The 23,234-nt window shown below is 45.3% G+C and overlaps 1 protein-coding gene across 6 annotated transcripts in view; it reads left to right on the forward strand.

Moving 5' to 3' along the window:
- Nucleotides 1-21,653, forward strand: part of LOC147613690 (E3 ubiquitin-protein ligase UPL3-like) — an 86,292-nt gene extending 64,639 nt beyond the window's left edge. For 3 of the 6 annotated variants that reach the window (XM_086781655.1, XM_086781658.1, XM_086781657.1), the window contains 12 exons: nt 14,124-14,354; nt 14,437-14,558; nt 14,661-16,104; nt 16,204-16,314; nt 16,416-18,107; nt 18,204-18,434; nt 18,518-18,622; nt 20,205-20,285; nt 20,371-20,439; nt 20,557-20,685; nt 20,763-20,909; nt 21,021-21,653. In XM_086781655.1, the coding sequence (XP_086637781.1) occupies nt 14,124-14,354; nt 14,437-14,558; nt 14,661-16,104; nt 16,204-16,314; nt 16,416-18,107; nt 18,204-18,434; nt 18,518-18,622; nt 20,205-20,285; nt 20,371-20,439; nt 20,557-20,685; nt 20,763-20,909; nt 21,021-21,086 (4,428 nt within the window). In that variant the 3' untranslated portion in view covers nt 21,087-21,653. The remainder of the gene's footprint in view (nt 1-14,123; nt 14,355-14,436; nt 14,559-14,660; nt 16,105-16,203; nt 16,315-16,415; nt 18,108-18,203; nt 18,435-18,517; nt 18,623-20,204; nt 20,286-20,370; nt 20,440-20,556; nt 20,686-20,762; nt 20,910-21,020) is intronic. The other 3 variants (XM_086781656.1, XM_086781660.1, XM_086781659.1) reach the window with 1 other exon arrangement.
- The last annotated feature ends 1,581 nt before the right edge of the window (nt 21,654-23,234 follow it).

A 23,234-nucleotide genomic window follows, 5' to 3' on the forward strand; every position in this document is an offset into this window, starting at 1 on the left:
GTGAACACGCTTATGTGTTGGGCACCTTACCCTAGGCTTTTATGTACTCCTTGTACTTTGTACAACATTATTATGAGTGAGTACTTTTTCCAACCATACGCTTCTCTCTCTCTCTCTCTCTCTCTCTCTCTCTCTCTCTCTCTCTCGTTCACTGTACGCTTGAGCTTCTTGTTATGTTCGTGTGCATGTTTGCCCCCAAGCCCAACAGTAGCCAAGCAAAGTTCCTTGCTGTTCGTGGTGGCATTTTGTTTCGAGGAAGCAGGTGGGTTGGTGCTCTCTCCGAGGTGATTCCAGTATTCACGGTGCTGGAGGGTCCATGGTTGTATCTTCATCAACTTATCTTCTTCATATTCTTGCACACTATGAGCTGCAGAGGGGGTGTTAGAATTTGGTGCATCTCAGTGTATTTTGGACAAAGCCTATTTATGGGCATTTATGTATTTTTCTCCATGTTTAGTTGGTCTGGAGTAGTCGGCTAGTTCTAGGGGATACTGACTAGTTCCCAGAGTCGCTATAAAAGGGCCTTGTCAAATCCCCACGGATCCCCTCGTGATCGATCTTGGTTCGAAACTCGAATCCTGCAAACAAACGAACAAACAAACAAGCAAGGGGATGCAGGCCTGACTCACCTCCCAACCATGACAGCCGTGGGCAAGCCCACAATCTTGGCTGTCCCCACCGAGCCACGAGCTGAGCTAACTAGGTTGACGTACCGACCAATCTCCTCCTCGCGACGTCCCATACGCCACGAAGCTGCCCTCGCGGGCCTCAAGACTGCTGTCGGCCTCGGCTGCATAAAGCAGGTGCACGTCTGCACTAGATCCAGGCTCCAAGACCATAGAGCTCTCACAAACTCGCGAGACTCTCTATAGTACAATAACTAACCTTGGCCACCCTTTTATAGGCTCTTGGCCGGTCATCGAGCGTCCACACTTGGCTCCCCGCTCGTCCATACTTGGGTGCCCGCCCGTTAGTATTTCCCTAACTCAGCTCGTCATTCAGCCTGCCTAGTTCCAAGCTTCCCCAAGCCTCGAAACTAGTCTTGCATGCGTGTAGCACACGGTAGATACACACTGTGCACATGACATACTCCCCTTCCTCTAAGAGCTCACTCCTGAGCTCACTAAAAAGCCAGGGTAATCTCTTTGAAGAGTAGTCAATGTCTCCCATGTAGCCTCCTCAACACGATCCTTCCACTTGATCTTGTATTCCGTGATAAGCGTGCTCCACCCAGTACTTCCTTAAGTCTACTAACATGAAATACAAGATGAACTTTCACATGAGAAGGCAAATTCAATTCATATGCAACTGAACCGATCCGTCGTGTAACACGAAATGGTCCACAGTATCTAGGGGATAATTTCGAAGATCTACCTATCCGTAAAGTCTCAGAATCTTTCGGAACTTGCAAATACACCATCGTTCCTTCAGAGAACTCTCTAGGTGAACGATGTCTATTAGAATAAAACCTTTCTCGATCTTAAGCACTTCTAATAGATTCCTTCGCAACTTGTAACATTTCCTGCATATCTTGCAAAAAATTACGTGCTGCATCATGCTGAAGTCCTGAGAATCCTACTGTAACAGGTGATCTTGGTTGAAAACCATACATAAGCATGAAAGGACTAAACCCTGTACTCGTATGCTTAGTACTGTTATATGCAAATTCTAACATAGGAAGATAATCCTCCCATGAACTCTGTCTTTTGGATACATTTGCTCGAAGCATATCCTCCAAAATCTGATTCACTCTTTCAGTCTGGCCATCAGATGAGGATGATCAGAGGAACTCAAATTCAAAGTTGTTTCCAACTTCTCAAAAACAAGTTTCTAAAAATCACTCGTAAACTTAGAGTCCCTATCACTGACTATGTCCTGCGGTAACCCGTACAGTCTAAACAATTGCTCGATAAACTGCCGTGCTAATTGCGTAGCTGTAATAATCTTCCAGGTCGGTAAAATTCTAGCCATTTTTGTCAAGCGATCTACCACAACCCAAATAGAATCGTGGCCTTGATCTTGGCAATCCGGTAATAAAATCCATGGAAATACTTTCCCAATTATTACCTGGGATTTGCAAAGGATGCAACAACCCAGCCTGTCTAAAGCGTTCAGCTTTATTTGCCTGACAAATTTGACACTTGAGAACATAATCTTCTACATACCCTTTCATCTTTGGCCAATAAAAAGTGTGTTTCACTAATGATAGTGTCCAGGGTGTCCAGCAGAAGGGACGTCGTCACACTCCTTAAGAATCTTGGACCTAATGTCCGGGATCTGTGGTACACAAATTTTGTCATTATGGAACAGTAAACCATTCCAAATCATCCACCGGCCTCTTGCAGCCTGAATGGTAGACTGCTCAGTCATCGAGTCTTGGTCAATCAATGAGCTCCCATCCTAGATCTTCTGCCAAAATGGACCAAAATAACTATCAGTCCTGCAAAGCCCTCTCAATGACTGAAATAAGTCAGTAGAAATCTCGGTGCACGACAAAGAATTCATCTCTCTAATCCGACTAAGCGCATCTGCAATACTATTCATGGACCCTTTTCGATAACGGATCTCAAAATCAAAATCTTGCATTAACTCTGCCCAACGAGCTTTCCTGCCTCTCAAATCATCTGCATCACACACATACTTGATTGACTGATGATCAGTCAATACCACAAACTTAGAGCCATATAAATAATGTCTCCAAACCTTGAGAGCATGAATCACACCATAAAGCTCCTTCTCAAGGGTTGGCCAACGAGATTGAGTGTCGTCTAGCTTTTTACTTTCAAAAGCAACTGGTCTACCATCTTGAAATAAAGCAGCCCCGATAGCATAGTCACTGGCATCAGTTTCAAGACCATAAGGCCGACTAGGATCAGGCAATGCTAAGATAGGTGCTTCCTTGACTTTATCTTTCAAAAGTCTGAAGGCCATATCCAAATCGTTATTCCAAGTGATAGGCTGATTTGACTTACGTCCACGACCTTTCAATAAGTTGGTCATCGGTAGTGTGAGCTGAGAGTACTCCCGTACAGATTTTCGAAGAAAAACAACAAAACCGAGAAAAGAACGAAGTTGTTTCACTGTTTGTGGTATAGGCCAGTCCAAAACCTTCTAAACTCGGTCATAGTCAATGCTCAATCCATCTCTAGTGATCTTGTGTCCCAAGTAAATGATGTCTGTCATAAAGAACTCACATTTACTCTACTTAGCATATAGTCGATTCTGTCTTAAAATAGATAAGACAATCGTGAGGTGTCTGACATGATCCTCAAGAGTACGACTATATATCAAAATATCATCCAGGAACACCACCACAAATTTTTCCAAATGTTCACGAAAAAGATCGTTCATCATTTGCTGGAAAGTGGCTGGAGCATTGGTTAACCCAAAAGGTAATACGAGAAACTCGTAATGGCCATACCTAGTCCGAAAGGCGGTTCTTTCGACATGCCTTTCATGAATACGTATCTGGGGATAGCCAGTACGTAAATCTATCTTCGTGAAATATTTCGCTCCTGCTAACCGGTCAATCAGGTCATCGATCTAGGGAGAGGATAACGGTTCTTAATGGTCATCTTGTTCAATCTCTTGTAATCTATACACATTCTCCAAGTATTGTTCTTCTTTCTCCTAAGCAACACAGGTGCACCCCAAGGTGATTTACTTGGACGGATCTGGCCCATCCTCAAATAATCTTCGAGTTGTTTAGCCAACTCATCTTCCTCGGCTTGGCTCATCCTATAAGGTGGAATACTGACAGGATGAGCACCAGGGATCAAGTCAATACGATCTACTGCCCGTTCAAGTGGTAAACCCGATGGTAGTTCCTTAGGAAATACGTTTTGAAACGAATCAAGTATCTTCTGTAATTCTTTGCTTTCAAACACACTTAATTCATTCACATCCAAGGAAGGGATGAGAAAAGAAGAAAGTGGAATCAATACACAATGGAAAGCGGTGTACAAAGAAGAATTCATTATATTTCCAAAATCAATTGTATTTACAAGAGGTCCTTGAGAGGGATGGATACAATCACCTAAAATACTATACTTGGTGTCCCTATGCTGAAAAGAAAAAATATGACTAGACCAATCTATCTGGATGTCAAGAGTCTTAAACCACTCAATCCCTAATAACAAGTCTACATTTTCCAGATGCATAATATAGCATTCCAGTGTGTCTTTGTAGTCCTGAATCTGGATTGGAAGCATCTCCACCTTGCGATCCCAAACTTGCCTTTCCGCAGGTAGGCGTATCTCATAGGTATGGTCGCTGAGTGTCGTATCAAGACTCAATTTCTGCACAAGTTTGTAGTTAACAAAGTTATGCGAACTGCCAGGGTCTAAAAGAATGTGACCTTATGGCCATTCACTTCTCCATAAACTCGGAGAAGATCATGCATGCCAAATACTTTAGAGTTGAACAGATAATCAGAACAAGTACTAGGGCGAGAAAGTACAGTAATTGACTTACCAGTCAAAGACAACTGGTTAGCTGCCTTTGGCTTGGGTCCTGCGTTTGACTTGGTATCCTTTTGCTTTGGACATTCATTACGCATGTGTCCTTTTTCTTCGCAGATAAAACAACGTCCTTCCTTCTTGAGCTTTAAAGCCCTAAGGAGTCGTTTCTTCTTCGTTGGTGTCGAATTTGAGTTCTTCGAAGGTTGGTCCGAAGACTTTTCTTCTGTCGTATTAGCCATAGGTGTGGAGAACTTTCTTTTATGCTTGTTCCCCTCCTCGGTAACGGGTTTCGACTTGAAACCGGGCAACAACATCTTAATCATCCTCTTTCTTGAGGAATTCTTTCTTGAAAACGTCTTCGAATTGTGCCCAAGTCGTTGGCTTAGGGTTGAGTTCCTTCCACCAAAGCAAAGCTTTGCCGGACAAGAAACCTGCTGCTAATTGGATCTTCTTTCCATCATCATATGGATGAAAGTGAAAGTGAACTTGCCACTTATGTAGCCACGTGTCCACGATCTCCTCAGTTCGCTGCTTTTGCTCGCCCCCGAACGGTTCCGGAGTAATGTTGGGGCCTAAAGCTGAAGCCAAGGTATCCATACCCGAGAAAGTAGAGAGGGTAGTGGTCAATAGAGCAATGGAGTTCTGCAAAGATTTGTGCCTGACGTTCCGTCGAAGAAGCTTCGAGAGCTACTTTGAACTCTTGGAAATCGGATTTTGACACAAAATCGTCAAAAAGATCGGCATCGGTACCTTCCGTAGCCGGCAAGCCTTGCATTCCACGAGGAGCTCCAACTCCGATTCTTGGGTCGACATCTTGAAGAGGGTACGTGGAGAGACAACAAAAGTGCGAGTGAACTTGAGAGCTTGAGAGCTTGAAAACTTGAGAACTTGAGAGATGTGTGGCAAGAAGCCCACTTGAGAGGTTTATAAAGGTTTCCCAAAAGCCAAAAAATCTCCAAAAGCTAGGCTTAGCTTTTGCTTTGCTTTTGTGTTTTTTTTTCTTGAATATATATATATATATATGGATATATATATTCTATTTTCTTAAAAAAAAGAAAACACCTTTGAAACCTTGGAGAGGGATCTTTTAAAACTTAAAGAAATTTTAAATTAAAAAAAAATGAAAGCTAAAAAAAACGTAAGCTTTCCTAGTGTTTTTTTTTCTTTTCCCCTGGATTCGCCCGTCGGCATGCTGGCTGCCACTGTTGACGTTGCTGGAGTTGTTGCCGTCGCCTGCGCCATCACCTCATAGGCTTGGCCAGGGGGCCACGTGGATCGAGCGCCGGTCGTGCTAGGCTTGGGCTGGCTACGCAAGCTTGGCCTGGCCTGGCTACGCAAGCCTGGCCGGCCTGGGTTGCTGCGCAAGCCGCCTGGCTTAGCAGGCTTGGCCGCCCGGCTGCCTACAGGCCTAGGCCGCCTGGTTACGCACCTGCCCGCCTGCAACGTACCTGCCCGCCTGCCACGTCAACAAAATTCGGCCAGCAACCCACTCGCCAGCACTTCTCTCGCTCTCTCTCTCATGCGCCAAAAAACAATGAAAAGCAAACATGCATTTTTTTTTTCTGTTTCTCTCCCCGCAGTTCATGCGTATGCACAACAAACATGCCTCTTCTTTGCAAAAGCAGTCAACCCTACTAAAACTACCATCTCCCATCAACATGGGTCTCTTTGATGAAGAAAAAACACATACTATTCTGAAATCTGCAGTATACACAGAAAAAACAGCAAGCTTTTTAACACATACCGTTCTTCGACCTCTTCTTCTCTACCTACCGACTTGCTCGTTCACGAGGTATGCTCTGATACCACTGTCAAATCTCCACGGATCCCCTCGTGATCGATCTTGGTTCGAAACTCGAATCCTGCAAACAAACGAACAAACAAACAAGCAAGGGGGTGCAGTCCTGACTCACCTCCCAACCATGATAGTCGTGGGCAAGCCCATAGTCTTGGCTGTCCCCACCGAGCCACGAGTTGAGCTAACTAGGTTGACGTACCGACCAATCTCCTCCTCGCGACGTCCCATACCGCCACGAAGCTGCCCTCGCGGGCCTTGAGACTGCTGTCGGCCTCGGCTGCATAAAGCAGGTGCACGTCTACACTAGATCCAGGCTCCAAGACCATAGAGCTCTCACAAACTCGCGAGACTCTCTATAATACAATAACTAGCCTTGGCCACCCTTTTATAGGCTCTTGGCCGTTTATCGGGTGTCCACATTTGGGTGCCCACCCATCCATACTTGGGTGTCCGCCCGTTAGTATTTCCCTAACTCAGCTCGTCAATCAGCCTGCCTAGTTCCAAGCTTCCCCAAGCCTCGAAACTAGTCTTGCATGCGTGTAGCACATGTTAGATACACACTGTGCACATGACAGGCCTCCCCATTATTCACTTTATCATTCAATCCCTTGTACAAGTTCTTCACAATCTTGCTGATTAATTGTCGTTGTAAAGCCTATTGCTAATATAAAAGGTGATCTTGTTCTATTGCTAATATAAAAGGTGATCTTGTCCACAAGCTCTCTCTACTCTCTCTCTTGTTTAATTTATGCTTCCGCCTGTGCATTCTCCAACAACATGTACGTGCATGTATCACTTGTCAAACGGTGAAATTTGATTGGCAAAAGGCACCAGGTTGCTTTAGCCATTGCCTATTCCCACGCAGCCATGGGAAAGTATTACAATGGATTTCATTATGGACTTGCCATGGACCCAACATGGTAATGATGCTATTTGGACAATTGTGGACATGTTTAGCAAGCAAGCTCACTTCTTGCTGGTCAAGAAGATATCAAAGCTGAGGATATGGTAAAAATATATCTTGCACAAGTGTTCAAGCATCATGGAATGCCGAAGTCCATTGTGGGGGATAGAGATCCCAGGACTACAAGTGTCTTTTGGGGCGGGCCTTATTTGATAATATGGGCACCAAATTGGACTTCTTATCAACTTATCACCCTCAAACGGATGGGTAAAGTGAGGCTGCACATTCAGTCATCTTGGATCTCTTGAAATGCTATGTGGCGGATTAGAAGTATTCTTGGGAGAAGTACTTGTTGCTTGTGGAATTTGCATACAACAACATGGTGCATGCATCTACAGGAAAGGTCCCGTTTGAGATTGTTTATGGTAAGGTGGTTTTGCCACCCATCCTTCGCACAAAGGATGAAATATTTGTAGCTGATGAGTATGTAAGAGACTTGGGTATTGCTTTTACTCAGGTGCGGACAACCATTGCAAGGTCACAAGACAAGCATAAAAAGGCTGCCGACAAGCATTGAAGGCAATTTGATGTTAAAGAGAATGATTGGGTATTGTTGAAATTTGAGAAAGCAAGACTTGCAAAGTGGCAAAGAGGGTGCATAGCCTAAGCTTGCAACCAGGTACTATAGGTCTTTTCGAGTGATTGAGAAGATCAATGAAGTGGCTTTCAGGTTAGCATTGCCTAGTCATTGGCACATACACAATGCTTTTCATGTGAGTCTCCTTTGCAAGTATGTAGGGCCGGAGTCCAATGAACCGGTCATTGAGGATCCTCCAGAAGTGGATGAGCTTGAGGAGATTTTGTAGGCACAACAGATTGTGTATCACAAGGAACACAAGCTTGCTGGAGGCAAAGTCGTCAAGTATTACCTTGTGAAGTTCAAGAACTATCTTCCCATTGATGCTAAATGGGTAGATAAAGAGTTCCATAAAGATTGCCCGCATTTGTTTCAGACGTATTTGGATGTTTCTCAGTTGTGGACGACTGTTTAGAAGTCAGGGGGATGTCACCAACAGTAGGTCGGCCAACTCACTGTTCCTTCAAAGGCCTATAAAAGGCGACGCTTGGCTCCTAGTAGGTTATTTGATACCTTCATAGTGTTGGGTCTCAGTAGCACATTCCACCTTTTTGGGGCATGCCTAGGGCTGCCAAGAGATGTGTCCTTTTTGTACTTTATTATGAATGTATTGAAAATACAGTTCTCTCTGTCTCCATCTCTTCTTTGTGTTTTGCATCAAGATGTTCCTATGAAAGGTGTTTAGGGCTGAAAGAAGACATAGAGCTTCCTTGCATGTGACAACTTTCCTTTTTATATGCTGAATTTCAGCCTTTAATGCACTAGGCTTATCTTTTTGCATGATCTCTTTGCCTTTGCACGGCATTCAACCTTTGCATGATCCCTTTGCCTTTGGACGGCATTCGCGTGATGTAGGTGCATATTTGTCATGCATAGGATTATGAAACGCCCTGGGAGCCCTAGATGAGTCACTGGAAGTACCTGTATCACTGTCTTGTGTTGTGTCTTTGTCCTAGTGTAGCAGGGGCCGACAAGTAGCAAACCTTGGGAGCAGCTTGGGATCCCCGCAAGAAAGAGAGGGTAGATGCAGCTTTTGCCGGAAGCTATGGTATGGTAAGCTCGACAGGGTTTGTTGTGGTAGATTGTATTTGTAAAACAGGGAAGTAGAGTGAAATTCAATGTTGCTAGGTTTCCATATTTTATTGAAATGATCCAGGAGATTGCACGTATGGTCCAACATACAAGCCTCCTTCCTGTTGGGCATTACGCACCACCTTGTTGCAAAAAGAGAAAGCTGCAATTGAATGTGCTTTAGAATCTGTGCATGAAAGTTGGCAAAGAATGGTGTGTCACTTATTGCAGATGGTTGGAGAGACACTCGAAAAAGGTCCATTCATGGCATGGTTGCTTATTCTCGAGAAAGAATGCAATTCATTGCCTCACATGATGCTTTTGGGACTGGAAAAACTGCAAATCGGCTTGTGGAAGAGTGGGCTCAAGGTATTGAGAAAGTTGGCCCATAGAATGTTATTCAGTTCTTGACTGATGGTGAGGCAACAAATAGTGCAGCTGGTCTAAAGCTTGAAGGCAGGTATCCACATATCACATTTCTTCCATGCTTTGCTCATTGTTTGAGCAACTTACTGAAGGATATTGGTAGCTTGCCATGGGTTGATCCACACATTCAAAAAGGCAAGGAAATAATAAGCTTCATTCAAAACCATCAGTTTATTTTGAATGAATTCTGCAAGAGATCGCCTAGAAAGGATCTCTTGAAGTACTCCAAGACAAGCTTTGGTTATAACTTTCTCATGATGAAGATATGATCCAAAGTGAACTTGCCTTTGAAGCAGTTGGTTGTATGCAATGAGTGGATGGGATGAGCTCCTTCTCGGTCAAGAGACGGCATAGAGGTTGCCAGAGAACCATACAAGACTTCACATTTTGGGATGAAGTCAACACTATCAATGCTGTGATGAAGCTGATCATGCGCTTGATGCGAATTGTAGATTTGTAATGGTCCGCACAAGCATGGAGTGCGCCTTTGAATCACGATCCTCCCTAATCTTGTAATTCCGCAAGGAATTCATCATCTTGAACCTGGGTCCACCTCCTCGAGTTTTGAGGATGCTTGGGCTTCTTCCCATTGCCCTAAACAGTCTCCCACAAACCCTTGTGGGTGAACCAGATCTGTAGATTCAGCTTCCAATGGGCATAGTTAGTTCCATCCAACTTGTCCTCCTTGTTCGTAAAGGGGGGGTGGGGGGGTCGGGAGCCATATCCACAGCAACAAAGTATGCCAACCACAAATCTCAGCAGTCCAAGACTCCTCTCGAGCACTTTCCAATGAAGCGAAGCACGAGGATCAATCAGCCCCCTCTCAAATCTGAGAGAGAAAGAGGCTGGACAGCAGCAAAACAGTCCACCAAAACACATTGGAAACACCCAACCGGGGGGAGGGGAAGCTAGGGAAGAAGAGGATCAAAAAGAGCCGCTTGTCGGGCACCTCCACACGTGAACAAAACTTCTTCAGCTGCTGTCCAAGACTTCCCGTAACTGTGCGTGACTGCTGAAAAACTGCACTTTGAAGCTTTCCTTTGACGCTCAGTATAAAGCACAACAGCAGAGGCAGCCAACAAGCAAAAAACGCAGATGAAGAGGGGTTGATGGAGCAGAAAACACAGCCACCTTGTAGAAAATGCAGGCGCAGATCGAGCTCCAAAAACGCCAGCAAAGAAGGGAAGCAGGTCGCCTAGAGGTGGAGAGCTGGGATCTCAACGTGTGATAGCGTATTGGAGTACTCAGTATGCACAGGCGGAAGCATAGACAAGGGAAGAGAGAGAGAGCAAAGGAGAGAGCTCGTTGACAAGATCACCTTTTATTATAGCATGAGGCCTTTACAATGGCAATAGCCAGCAAAAAAGTGTCGTACAATGTGCTAGAAATGGATGATAGAAGTGAATATGGGAAGGCTCCTTATATAGTGATGCAGGGAGCTGGCCGACTGCCCCTAGGAGTTGACCGACTACTCCACGACCCACTAAAAGGAGAATAAATGGATAAAACCAATAAATAGACATGGCCCCAATACACTAAGATGCACAATATTCCAACACTGTGTGTGAACCCGTGTGTGTGTGTGTGAGAGAGAGAGAGAGAGAGAGAGAGAACAACCTCCTTAGCGATGGCGACTTCGATGAGGCCACCGATGTGTCCTCTTCTCATGAGGATGATTTCAGTGAGAGCTATGATAGTGATGCCTTTGTCTAGTCTAGCGCGCATCGCACCTCTATGCATATGTACTTTTGTTTTTCACTTCAAACTTGTTTTTAATGAATTTTTGGTTTGAAACTACTTCTCTGGAGTCTACCCTTCCAAATTGAAAATATATAAGTTCGGAAGTGTTAAAAAAACGTATTTTATCGTACGGTATCCCAAAATTTCATCTCACACCAAAAATTCTCGTACGGTATCGTATTTTTGTACTGTTACAATTATGTCTATACCTAGTTTTACCATTAACCCTTCAAGTTATTTGGAAAGCCACTAGGTGGCAAGTGGCAAGCACTCTTGTCGGAAGTTGGCATAACCCAAGACGAGATGCCAAGTTAGGCAGTCTTGTAGTCTTGTGGTGATGGTCATAATCCAAGATGCCTAGGTTGAGGTTTCCAGATGGCTTATAGACAACCAGTTGTGCAACGGAAGCCAGGGAGAAGGATTCGAGTGTGAACATGGTGGTATCTTTCATCCTTGACTTTGCATGGATTAGGTTGACCCTCCTGTTGCTGAGGTTTGACTTAGGTGTTTAGAGAGGAATTCGGTTGCTTGAAGGCTTGGTTGGGGGGGGGGAGTTGGCCTTTCCACCTATGATTATGCTTAACGGGGGTTTTATGTGGTGTGTGCTGTGGTGGTATGGGACTTCGGAGTATATTGCTATGTAGGATCTCTTGAGGCTTGATGAGTTTCTTGTCTTGGACACTCTATGCTTTGGCATAGTTAACCTTTGGTAACTGTGAGGAGCAGTGCTAGTCTGTGAGTGACAACAAGATAGGGGACCTTCTTGGTTGTTTGAGCATTGACATGCCACTCGTAGGGTGACAAGCTCTATGATTGATCACTCTTCTCTCTCGTGATGGGATGCATATTGATGCTTGAGGTAACCTCGGAATTGTACATGAGAGAGATGAGGAGTTTGGAACTTCTCGGTCTTAGATTGAATTTTTAGACCACATGAAGGTTGTACCGTTTGATACACTTACGTAGTTCCATGGGGTTATTCTGATTCCAAGACTGTGGAGTCATATGGACTTACACTTGTTCGATAGGGTGTAACCCATGGACATGTTAGTGATCGAATATGTTGTAAGTTGTAACCATTGTCCTTTAGGATCTGTGTGGACCTTTTGTAACCTTTGGTGGGGTGAAAAATAGCTCGAAGGCATATGTTGTCTTCAAGTTGTTCGAGGACATGGGACACAGAGAAATCGATGGGGAGTTTTATGCTTGTCCTAAAAGCAGATGTGAGTATCTATACTAGTTATGTGTGAAAACACAATCTCTGTTTAGTCTTAGATGAGGATTGGACATGGGAGATCTTGTGGTTGGAATATTGTACTACATGGCACTAGGACTATTTGGCCTCCCTAGCTCTATTCACATGATGGAACCCTTGCTTGGACATTCGACAGGTAGAAGAAGGCATGGGGACACAGACCATAAGGTCTGCACATGGAAAAGCGCCAGTTCTTTTGTACTTTGCTTTTCCAGCTTTAGGGCTTGCTCTAGGGCCAAAAAGCAAGCCCTAAAGCTGGAAAAGCAAAGTACAAAAGAACTTTGAAAAGCTGGTCTTATTTGAGTAATAAATAATCTATTGTAAAAAGTAAAAAGAGGAAAGCAAAGTGAAAAAGTCTAAAAGCATGGGCAGCTTTCTGGCAAAAAGCAGGATTTTCTCCTCAAGTATAAAAGAAACATGAGCCTCTCTTGGGCATCATCAACAAGATCAGTCAAAGTTCGGAGCTTATCATTGCCATCATCAAAGCGTGGAAATTCTGTATCACTGCCGTACGACTGCCGTACCACTTGACCGCTGCCGTCTGTACTGCTACCGCCATTTGAAATTCTGCTGGCGCTTGCTGTACTCACCATCATCCGCTGTCTGTACTTTCGCCGCGTGGCTGATCTGGGCGCTGTCCATCAGCGCTGCCTGCGACTGGAGCTGCCGCTTGAGCTCTGCTGTGCGCCGCCTGTGCTGTACAAGCACCGCTTGCACCTGCCTGGCTGCCGCCGTTTGAACCGCCTGCCGCCACCTGCACCAGCCAGTACCGCTTCTATCTGAACCGCCTGGGCTGCGCCACCTGAACCACCACCATCAGCAAACAGATGGCCTCGAGCACCGCCGCCTGTTGTTGCTACCGTACGACTTGCTGTCAACTGCTGACGCCACCTGATACCTACGCTATACGCCTGCTGATTTGGCTGCCTGTGTCTTACTGCCACGTGTACTTGATCCTAACCGTACACCCTTGTGCGTCCTTTTTGAGGGCTGTTTCTGCTCCGGTTTTGGCAACAAGCTTACAGTTGAACACCATAAGCTTTGTCATCTACACGTAATACTTGTGTACCTTGTTTACGAGCTTGGGAGTTCGTTGGATTTAGATTTGGACTCGGACTTGGATTTGGATTTGGATTTGGATCTGTTACTAGCCCGATGAGAGATCTTGTGGGTCATCCCCGTGGTGTGCTCGGCCTCAAGATCTCGTGCCTTGACATCGACATCGACTTCGACTTGGATTTCTGCATCGGCGTATTTGTTTGCTTTTGTATTCATTGATGTATTGATCATGGTTTGCTAAAGCCCGTGGATTGTTCTTGAATAAATTCTTGAAAGGGGATGGGGCTTGTTCCCCGCTCAGTGTGTCTTGTGCAAAGTTCCCTAAACCCTTCTCTCTCTCCCTCTATCTTCTCTCTCTATATTTCTGTCTCTTGGATACATGGTGGAGTGCCCCGCTGGGCTTACAACTTGTTTGTGCATTGAGTGGACTAGTGTTTGCCGACAATTAATGCAAGATCTTCCCATGTAGAAGGCTGCTTGGTGTTCTTCAAAGGGTGAGCTTTCTACAAGTGTCTCGCATTGGGAGTTCACTTCAGTGCTTAGGCACATATGGTTTCGTATGTTCATGTCTGCTGATCTTTGAGTTGTTATGCTGCTCCACCCACAAGTAGGGTTTGTGGAAAGTCCATGTTATGAGATGAAGAAATGAGATAATTGAATTGGACATCAACTGAGGGTTGTTAGAAAAGTCCTAATCAGCAGTAGGATGGCAATATTTAGAGCATTACTTAGGCTGATTTTTGTTTTCTAAATGTTGGTTTATTGTTTTACAGCTCTATGAAATAGTTACTCTTGTCAACGAACTACTCCCGCCCATGCCACAACCTGCCATCCCACCAAATGGTGTTATCTTATCACGAAATGCATCCAGGAAGCAACCCAGTAGCAGCAACTCCACCAAAACCGATGAAAACGCTCATGTCTCTGCTCGGGAAAAGCTACTGCAGGACCGTCCAGACTTGCTGATTCAGTTTGGAACTGACTTGTTTCCAGTCTTAATACAGGTGCACATAGAGTATACCTTTTTTTGCTTGTATTTACCACATTACTTGTAATCTTGACATTTTTTGGGTCCTTCTACAACAGGTATATGGTTCAAGTGTGAACCCGCCCGTTCGACATAAATGCCTAGCTGCAATGAGTAAGCTTGTGCATTTCAGCACGGCTGAGATGCTGCGCTTTCTATTCAAAGATTTGAACATTTCAAGGTAAAAATCTGGGGACGTTTGGTTCTGCTGGATACCCTAGAGGACAGGCATGAACCAAGGGTGGGTTGACTGACAGTATTGTTTTGTCTGCTGCTGCTGCAGCTTCTTGGCTGGAGTATTGGCTTTGAAAGATTCTTCTATACTACTTACTGCTCTGCAAATAGCAGAGATGCTGATGCTGAAGCTTCCGGATGTCTTCACCAAGCTTTTTGTGAAAGAGGGAGTGGTCCATGCTATTGACAACTTGATTGTTGGTGATCAAGGGAATGCATCTCTGCATCCAGCTTCATCTTTTGGAAGGATGGGGGATGGCTTGGGAGGGGTTCATGATGGTACTCCACCTGTCAGACCTCGACGTGGAACACGTCGTCGGGGGTCTGGTGGTTCAACTAGTGAGACTGTGCCTGAAGATCTTAAAATTTTGAGTTCTGTGCCTGTGGGTTCACCCCCGTCAGGTGGTGCCGATGCTTCCTTACTGACATCGAGGAGTGGGCTGCGGTCTCTGGCTATCTCAGCTGCGAAGCATTTCAAAGAGACTCACTTTCCTGCTGATTTGGGCATTGCAGATGTTGCAGTGACAGAGAGTCTCAGCAAGCTGAAGGCTTTATGCTTGAAGCTGAATGGTGAGAATGTGCCTGGGTGTAAGGGTAAATGGAAAGGCAAAGGCAAACTGGTAGGGTCATCCTCAGCTGCAAGTGATGAAGTGATGCTTGCAGCCATAGCTGATATACTGGCTGAACTTGGCAGGGGGGACGGTGTTTCGACTTTTGAGTTTGTGGGGTCTGGAATTGTTGGGTCTCTGCTGAGCTTCTTTTCAGGTGGAAGTCAGTGTAGAGAGAACTTGTCAGATGCCAGGCTCCGCCAGCAGGCCTTGGACAGATTGAAGCAGTTCATTACCCTTGCCATTCCTCCTGGTATTGAAGGAAGGGAGCCACCTGTGACTGTTCTTGTACGAAAGCTTCAGAATGCTTTGGCATCTCTTGAGCGATTTCCCGTCATTTTGAGTCATGCACCACGGTCAGGAACTGGCAATGCAAGTGTCGCTGCAGGATTGAGTGCCCTGGCTCAGCCCTTTAAGCTGCGTCTCTGTAGGGCACCAGGGGAGAGGGGTCTGCGGGATTACCCCTCAAATTTTGTCCTCATTGATCCTTTGGCTACGTTGTCCTCTATTGAAGAGTTCCTGTGGCCCCGTGTGCAACGGACAGATGCATCACATAAGGCCTCTGCAGTAAGCACTTCAGAAGGTGCTGGTGCACCAATTGCAACCTCCCCATTTTCTTCAGCTCCTGCCACCAGGCCCTCAACAAGATCCAGGTCATCTGCAGCTGTGGCAGCTGAGGCGCCTGCTGTGGCTGGCAAGGATTTTGACAGTGCTACCAATGCTAGTTCGTCAAAAGGAAAAGGGAAGATGGGTGCCCAGAGTCCAGACGAGGTCAGGGGTCCCGAGACAAGAAATGCTGCGGCAAGGAGACGGGCTGCTGCTGCTGCCAGTGCTCCAGCACCAAAGCAGTCACAAGGGGATTCTGGAGCTCCTATTGGAAGTGAGGTAGCTGCTAATGGTTTTACATGAAGGCCATCAAAAAATTGCAGTGCAAGTATACATCTTTATCATAGGGCTAAGATCTCATGTTGTGTGATTGGGCAGGATGAGGATGTGGAGGTTTCTCCTGTTGAGCTAGATGAGGCAGTGGCCATGGATGAGGACGACCTTTCCGAAGAGGAAGAGGATGAGGAAGAGCATGAGGAGGTACGATTGGTGAGTTATTAGGTTAACAGCTCATAAGCTTCGGTCACATCAGTGCAGTCTGCTGCATGTTTTTTTAATAGCCACTCATGATTCTGTTTTTGGTCCTGAAGGTTTTTGGGGAAGAGCCTGCTTCAGTTTGTGTGGGTGAACGGGTGCATGCAGTACGGCTGGGAGATGGTGGGGCGGCTGGTAATGGGGCTTCTACGAGTGGAACCACAGGTGACACTTTGTCCAGGCCATCTGGCTTTAGCTCTGGTGTTGCAGGTATCCACCTTGGCAGTAGGGCAGCGATATTGACAGGGGGTCTTGACGCAAACGAGTTGAGGATAGGAGCTCCTATGGCATCAAGGAACTCTTTATCTTTTGCTGCTGCAGCTATGGCTGGACTAGCATCAGCAAGTGGCAAAGGTTTAAGAGCTGGCAGAGATCGTCGATCATTAGCTTCAGCAGCATCATCCTGTACTGCACCAGCAAGACTTGCTTTCTCTTTAGCAGGAAAGCCACTCAATAGGTCTTGGACAATTTTTCAGGCAATCCAGCGTCAGGCCATTGCAGATGAGGATGATGATGAGAGGCTTACTGGCCCAGACTATTCCTCAGGGGAAGGTAAAAGGCTATGGGATGAAGTCTACACCATAAGCTATCAGAGGGCTGAATGTGCTTCTGAAAAGCGATGTACAGGAGCTTCAAGTAGCAGTTCATCTCCAAAGCCTGCAGCAGTAGTTCCAAGCGATGCGGCTGCTGTTGATGGGAGTACCATTAGCCGTGGGACAGATGGCTTGTGGCAACAGGCTTCCTTGCTGGACAGCATTTTGCAAGGAGAGCTTCCTTGTGATTTGGACAAGGCTAACTCAACGTACAGCATTCTTCTTTTGCTTCGTGTGCTGGATGGACTGAATCGACTTGCTCCTCGCTTACATTCCCAAGCTGTTTCTGATGCTTATGCAGAGGGAAGGATTGCACACATGAATGAGATGAGGATGCTAGGACCTCTTGTTCCTCAGGAAGAGTTTTTGAGTAGTAAGTTGACCCCGAAGCTGGCTCGTCAAATGCAAGACGCCCTTGCTTTATGCAGTGGTGGGCTGCCTGCATGGTGCTACCAGTTGACCAAAGCCTGCCCTTTCCTCTTCCCCTTTGAGACAAGAAGACAGTATTTCTACTCCACAGCGTTTGGTTTATCCCGTGCACTACAACGACTACAACAGCAGCAAAGTGCAGATAATCCAACTGCTTCGAATGATAGGGAGCTACGGATTGGTAGATTGCAACGACAGAAGGTTCGAGTTTCGAGAAACCGGATCTTAGATTCTGCTGCCAAGGTCATGGAGCTGTATTCTGGTCATAAAGCTGTGCTTGAGGTGGAGTACTTTGGTGAAGTGGGCACTGGTCTGGGGCCAACATTGGAGTTTTACACTCTTTTGAGTCGTGATCTGCAGAAGGTTTCATTGGAAATGTGGCGGACAAGCTCAACTGCAAGTAGCATGGATGATACGGTATCAGGTGGTGATGTTGACATGCAAGATGCTGGCTCTGAATCCTTAGATGAGAGCACTGTTATGCCTCAGGGAGGTGAACTGAACAATGGATCCCTTCTCGAAGAAGACAGAAATTATGTGCATGCTCCACACGGGCTGTTTCCACGCCCATGGCTACCTAGTTCAGAAGGTTCCATCGATACCAAGTATGGCAAAGTGGTTGAGCATTTTCGTTTGCTAGGCCGGGCGATGGGGAAAGCTCTTCAAGATGGCCGTCTTTTGGACTTACCGTTATCAACTGCCTTCTACAAGCTCATGCTTGGACAGGTATTTTCTACACTTCAAAAGGAAGAACCCTATATACCCTCATGCATTTCCTTGCTTGCACATACCATCCAATGGTTTGTTCCTGGTGTCTTGCAGGAACTTGATCTTCATGATATCAAGTTTGTGGATCCAGAACTGGGAGCCACTTTGCAAGAGATGCAAAACCTTGTTCGCAGAAAGCAGTTTTTAGAGTTGTCTGCAGGGGGCAGCAAGCAAGTTTTGCAGGCCTTGCACTTCCGGGATGTGAAGATTGAAGACCTCTGCCTTGACTTCACACTTCCAGGATACCCAGACTATGTGCTGAAGCCGGAGGGACAAAACATCGGGGTATAGGAAAATTAAGAGACTGCTTCATTGTGTATGCATTTACTGAATGTGCACGTGTTACATGTCTTGGGTTTTTCTGGCAGGTCAATCTGGAGAACCTTGAAGAGTATGTAGCACTTGTAGTGGATGGTACTGTAAAGTCTGGAGTTGCTCCTCAGATGGAGGCCTTTCGATCTGGATTTAATCAGGTGCTTAGCAGTTTGCCACTATTTAGTGTATCTTGCCAAATGCTAACGGGGGTAAGGAAATTGTTGTGATCTTTGCACTACCTGCTAGCTTGTCCTGCCCATGTGCCTGATGTTGCTTTGTCTCTTGGTACCGCTCTTGTAACAACTCAATAGGCAGTCGTGAGCTGTGATACAGCCAGTTGGCCAATCATCTGCTGAAACAACTGATAGATTATCTTGGCCCACCACCCGACATTGACCTTCTGTACGTTAAGAGGGACAAGAGTTCACCCTTGACAAGGTCAAAACTGCAGCCTTGTGCATAGACCTTTGCATTACCTGCTAGCTTGTCCTGCCCATATATCGGATGCTTAGATAATGTACTCTGGTTCTGTGTCTCTGTACCGCTCTAGTACAACAACTGAACAGGCGGTTGTGAGCTGTGGTACAGCCAGTGTGCCAATTATCTGCTGATGCTTCTGATATACTATCTTGGTCCGCTACTCGACATTGACCTTCTGTACGTCTTGAAGGTAGAGAAACGAGAGTTTAGCCTTGACAAGGACAAAACTGCAGCCTCTTTTCACCAGTCTATTCTGTGGGCTTCAATTATCAACTCCATCAAGCATACCATGAAGTCACCAGTCTATTCTGTGGGTTTCAATTATCAACTCCATCAAGCATACCATGAAGTCACCAGTTCACAAGAGTATATGCAGGTTTATGCATAAAATCTGTCCTTTAAAAACAGCTTGTGTGCATGTGACATCTCCTCAACATTTATCTGATTTGTGAAAGGTACATGGCCTCATTATAGTTGGCCAACAAAGCCAGAAAGATTCTTGTCCAGTGACATGTCCTTTGTTTTGATAGCATGGATGATGTTTAGTCTTTGAAACAAAAATCCCTACCTGACAATTATCTCCACATGGTCTTCAACCAGATTGGAATTTGGTTGTGGTCTTGGATTCATTCAAGGCAGGGTTATTAGTGGTCTTGTGCATCTTGGCTTGTGCTTCACAGTTATCCATTGCATTGTCATCAGCTTGGCTGATGGAGTAGTGTTGTGCATTTTGGCTTGTGCTTCATGGTTATCCATTACCCAAACCTCCAAGGAGCATGTGAGAAGAGGTTTGATACCTTAACCAAAGCGAGAAAGCTTTTTGAAAGATAACGGCTCCTTATGCATCATGGAGGGACATGTAGCATTGTGGTTGCGTGACTAGTTATAAACACATAGGCGTTGGGTCCAAACCCCAGTTTTGACAAGTTTGCTTTTAAAGATGATCGCAAGGTCTAGTTGTGGTTTTAGACGTTTATTCTAAAACCTAGACCTTAAAAGAATTAGGGGGCCTTGGCGAAGCTTGATCAATTAACAGGAGAAATTTAGGCCATTTACTAGGAGGCCTTAGATAAAACAAATTTGTGTCTTTCAAGAATTGTTGCTCTGGTTGTTAGAACTGCAGTAGGGGTCTTAGACCTTCAACCTAAAGTTTTGACCATAGAAGAGCCAGCCTTGCGAGGCTTCATTCATTGATACATCAGATATTACAAAATTTGTAGCGTTCAAATGCTACTGCCTTAATGGCCTTGTGGAATGCAGGTGTTTCAAATCTCATCGCTTCAGATCTTCAATGAAGAGGAGCTCGACTACTTACTGTGTGGTTGCCGTGAAGTGTGGGTGGTGAGTAACTTTAATAGTGTGTGTCTTGTCGTATGTTTTGATGGGCTCCCACTTGTTCCAATGCCCTGACTTGCTGCCATTTCAGGCAGAGACTCTTGTGGAGCATATGAAGTTTGACCATGGCTATACAGCTGCTAGTCTACCAATTCGGAATGTGAGTTCCCAAAACATATGCAAGTACCAAGCAGCTGTAGGATCTTTTGAGGAAAGATGAAGGTGATGTATGGGTCTTTGCATAGCCGTGTTTAACAGCAATTTTCTCCTGTTTCAGCTTCTTGAAATTATGGGGGAGTTTACCCCGAACCAACAACGAGCATTTCTACGGTTTGTGACTGGAGCTCCACGGCTTCCATCTGGAGGACTTGCTGCACTCAACCCAAAGCTCACCATAGTTCGGAAGGTAAGCTGTGGACTTTGCCTATGGGTAAGCCATGCAGGTAGATGATAGTTGATAAAGGTGAAGTCTTATCATTGCAGCATCCAACTGGAATGAGTGGAGCAGCAGCTGTTCTCAGCTCCACTCCCCCAGGAGCGTCTGCACTTGGGACACCTTTGGCAGATGGAGACTTGCCTAGTGTAATGACCTGTGCAAACTACCTGAAGCTGCCTCCATACTCTTGCAAGGTTAGTTCAATGTGATGAGGGGGTTGCAGTACATTGTCTTTAAACATTTTGCACTTTAATATGGAGTTGGTGTATGCCTGCCGATTAACGGATACATATTTGGCATTGCAGGAGGTTATGCGGAAACGGCTGCTGTTTGCTATATCTGAAGGACAAGGTTCTTTTGACTTGTCTTGAAGGTTGGCCTCTCCTCATCAAGGAGTTGTGGAAGTGTACAGGGTGGCTTGGGTACCATTAATGACCACTTTTTTCTCCTGCTTGCTGACCATGCCTCTAATCCGTCCCCTATACAAGTTTTGCCAGTGAGGTCTTCTATTGCGTTGTTGGTTTGGAGGTGGATTGTGAATACTACGTGTACAGAAGAGGTGCATTTGCATGTGGGGTAATTTGGATCATCTGATTTGCTCAGGAGGATACCATCGCCTGCTTGATAAAAACTATACCATAACCTCTCACATTCTTTAAGAACCATTTGGCACATGGATGCTCTCTAGCCATCTTTGTAAAGAGGAGTTTATGGACCTGCCTTTCTAGAACTCTCTGCCTTCAGAAGTGACTGCTGTATCAAATGCGGGATACGACGCATATATTGATACCAAAGATGCTTAAGATTTGGCTTTGCAGAATCAGCCACTTTGCTCTATAAGTCATATAGATCCAAGTTTTGGCCTGGAGATAGAGCAAAGCTGAATGGATTGCTCTACCGTTCTTACATTTTAGTAAGTTTCACTTCCATGCATCGAATGAATTCTGGGTATAAGGTGGTAGTACACTGCTTTTCTGTCCTATAATGATGCAATTTCTAGTAGTGAGAGGTGGGGGGTGAGGAGAGGGAAGAGGGAGGTGTGGATGGGGAATAAGAGGGGGAGATGTGGATGAGGAATAAAAGAGGGAGGTTGTGGCTGCTAGAGAAAAGAGATTCTTGCCTGTGACGGTCAATGCCTTAGTAGAACAGTGTGCACACACTATTTCAAGTACATGTGGAGGAAGAAAGAAAGAAATAAAATTTTTATCTTCGTCTATCAAAAACCCAATGGGTCTATGAGCATTACAAGTGTGCCGAATATGCCTTGTTGCTATACTGTTGATGATCTCCCACCTTTTGAGAGGGGCCTGTGGTCCTCCTCCTTGCTGGGGCTGCTGATAGTGGGGCTGTCATGATATAGTGCTTTTAAGAAACCATGGTGCCAGGCCTAGGAGGGAGTGAGAGTAGAAGGAAGAGATGGAGAGATCAAGGCATGGTGTGTGGGAGCATAGACATGGATGAGAGAAAGAAAGAAAGCTGTATTAACGTCTACTAGAGGCCGAACTCGACTTATGAGACAAATCAATGTACAACTGTCAATGTCTTCTGGATGTCCAGGAAAAAAGAAAAGGACAAAATGAACATGAAATAAACTATGAAAGTATTGAGCTAGTGGGGGGGGGGTGATGGATGGAGCACTACTACTAGAGGCTCAGTATGCAACCTATATGCGCAGGGTATACAAGAATGCAATGTAGATCTGTCTAGCTCCAACTAGTACCATAATGGGGGTGTAATATGTGATACATAGGCGATGGCGAGGCAAAAATACCTCGGAGCATGATCTCCAACAAGAATGCAATGTAGATCTGCCTAGCTCCAACTAGTACCATAATGGGGGTGTAATATGTGACACATAGGCGATGGCGATGGCGAGGCAAAAATACCTCGGAGCATGATCTCCAAGTATGAGTGTAAGCGAGCTAGCCGCTCGTGGATATGGTGCTGATGTCGAGCCCGTATCTCTGTGATCTCTCTCTCATGTAGTCTGGGAGTTTGGTAGCTTGGTGCTCTCGGTCTCCGTCTGGCTCGGGGGTCCGCAATGTGCTAAAGTGTAACCCCCTCCTGTGTCAGGATAGGCACTGAGATAGATCTCTGGAAGAAATCAGTGAGTTTGAGCTGTCCCCCACCTCTCTCTGTGGTATGAGTCTGAAGCAGTGTGTCGTAGGATTGGTAATAACAATAGTGATACATTCAACCTTAGCCATGACATGGTTTGAAGAGCTACAATAATGCTCGTATATCATTTTGTGTTTTTCGTGTTTTCGTTCAGCTGTACTCAACTAGTTGTACTTGATGTGAGATGATGTGATATACTGGATTTAGAATTACTATTAAGTTTTTTTTTTATTTCCAATATTCTAACCTTATGTTAGTGTATATTCTTATACTTAGTGTATAATGATCATAATGAGAAAAAATTTGTTCTGTGTGCATATATCATGTGGCTTTAAGCATGAGCATGCATGTGCGTGTGAGGTGGAGATGCTATTTTATACGACTATTTTTTCGAGAAAAAA

Source organism: Cibotium barometz, chromosome 43 (assembly GCF_041138505.1).
Source record: "Cibotium barometz isolate CiBa-2024 chromosome 43, ASM4113850v1, whole genome shotgun sequence".
NCBI classification, from domain to species: Eukaryota; Viridiplantae; Streptophyta; class Polypodiopsida; order Cyatheales; family Cibotiaceae; genus Cibotium; species Cibotium barometz.